We start from the raw sequence: 1,779 nt of genomic DNA on the forward strand, positions 1-1,779 counted from the left end.
CGCCCCAACCCGCCCCAACTCAAAACCCTAAACCCACCTTGTTCTTGTCCATCAGGTGCTCCGCAGAGTAGCACACCTCTCCAGCATAGTGGTCCACCACAAACGCGTGCTGCTGGCGGCGCGGCGCGCCGAAGCGGGGCTGCCCGGCCAGCCGCGTGCGCAGCGTGTGCGCCAGGTCCTGCGGGGGGAGAAGATTAGTGTGCATGAACAGTGTGTGTCTGTGTGTGTATGTCTGTGTGCGTGCTGATGGGTGGAGCTTGGTGGGTTGCCAAGTGTGCTTGGCAAATGTGCTAGGGGGCACCAAGGGAGTGGAGCGGGCACAGCCCGTATAACCCCACAAGCCAAGCGCACGCTCCTCTGCAAGGCCCCTTGTGAATGCATATGCACGGCTGCCTGCATGAGCGCGTGGCCGCATGTGGCGCAGCAGCGCAGCGCCCTGTGTGGCGGCCCAGCACAAGATAAACCTTAGACCAGCGCAGGCGTGCCTGGTAGGTGGCGCGCGGCAGGCGGCAGGCCTCGTCGATCAGCGGGAACACGCCCAGGCTGGCGGCGCCGCCCTCCAGCCTGCAGGCAGGCGGCGCGGGCGAGGCGTGTGCGTGGTGGGGTGTGCGTGGTGGGGTGGGGCAGCGCCTAGCACTACCCCCCAATCCCCACAGCTCGTCCCCGTCACCCAGCCCGCCACCACCCAGAGAACAAGGCACTCACACACCACACACACCGCCACCACCACCACCCCCTCACAGGTCCAGGCAGTCCTGGTTGTCCACAAAGTCAATGTAGGACCAGGCGATGCCCTCACGCGCATACTCCTCCTGCTCCCCCTGCGGCACGATCGACCCGGGAAAGGAAGGGTGTGCAGGGTCGGGGGGTGGGCTGGGCAGGGCGAGGGCCGAGGGAGGGCCCAGGAGAGGGTCAGGAAAGGGCCAGGGAGGCGTGCGGCAGCGCATGCACTGCCGGCGGGGAGCCGCCAAGGGCCCCAAGCACTGCCGCCCGCGCACGCGGCACCCGCCCACGCATGCCAGGTGCTGCTGCCGGCCCACCTTGAACACGTGCGCGTTGAACTGCTGCTGCAGGCGCTCGTTGGCTAGGTTGATGCAGAGCTGCTCAAAGGAGTTGAGGTCAAACGACTCGAAGCCTGCGGGGGGAAGAAAGCGTGCCTTTCTTTCCAGTTATTTCTAGCGTCGATCCCTCGAGAGCGCTGGGCTGGCCGGCGGTTTGGGGGCGACCCTCGCGCGGCCCAGTCAGCGCCGGCGCCGAGGCATGCGACTGCGTGCCGGCGACAGCAAAAGAAGGCAGCACATCACGAGGCTGCTGCCACGAGGAAGGGCCCTCCCACCGTAGATGTCCAGTATGCCGATGGAGCGCCGCTGCTGCTGCCCCGAGGCCGCGCCGCCGCCGGAGCCTGCGGGCGGCGCGCAGCAAGGGGGCGAGGTGGAGCGGGGTAAGGCGGGGCAGCCGGAGGCAGGGCAGGCGCCTGTTCGAACCCCGCAGGCACGCGCACTAAAGTGGTGCCGTGCTGTGGTGCGCACGTGGGCAGGAGAATAATCTCCACCCACCCGCCTACTGACCCACCAACCACGCCAGCCCGCCCACCAACCAAAACCACCAGCCCAGCACCCCAGCGCCACCCCAGCCCAGGCGCCCACCCAGGGAGTTTATCTTGCGGTTGATGGCGGCCACCAGCCAGTCAAAGAGGCGGGCGTACAGGGTCTTGGCCAGCGCGTCGCGGCTCTCCGCGGCGGCGCCTGCAGGGCGGGGCGGGGGGGGGGGGGGGGGAAA

General features: G+C 68.3%; 1 protein-coding gene across 1 annotated transcript in view; it reads right to left on the reverse strand.

The window, feature by feature from the left end:
• CHLNCDRAFT_25512 (hypothetical protein) overlaps window positions 1-1,779 on the reverse strand; it is a gene marked incomplete at both ends in the record, with an annotated part of 8,271 nt that overhangs the window by 2,408 nt on the left and 4,084 nt on the right. The window contains 6 exons of the mRNA XM_005845765.1: window positions 38-178; window positions 465-564; window positions 742-821; window positions 1,041-1,135; window positions 1,337-1,402; window positions 1,647-1,745. Coding sequence (XP_005845827.1) covers window positions 38-178; window positions 465-564; window positions 742-821; window positions 1,041-1,135; window positions 1,337-1,402; window positions 1,647-1,745 — 581 coding nt within the window. The remainder of the gene's footprint in view (window positions 1-37; window positions 179-464; window positions 565-741; window positions 822-1,040; window positions 1,136-1,336; window positions 1,403-1,646; window positions 1,746-1,779) is intronic.

This window comes from Chlorella variabilis (assembly GCF_000147415.1).
Source record: "Chlorella variabilis unplaced genomic scaffold CHLNCscaffold_16, whole genome shotgun sequence".
In the NCBI taxonomy this organism is placed as follows: Eukaryota; Viridiplantae; Chlorophyta; class Trebouxiophyceae; order Chlorellales; family Chlorellaceae; genus Chlorella; species Chlorella variabilis.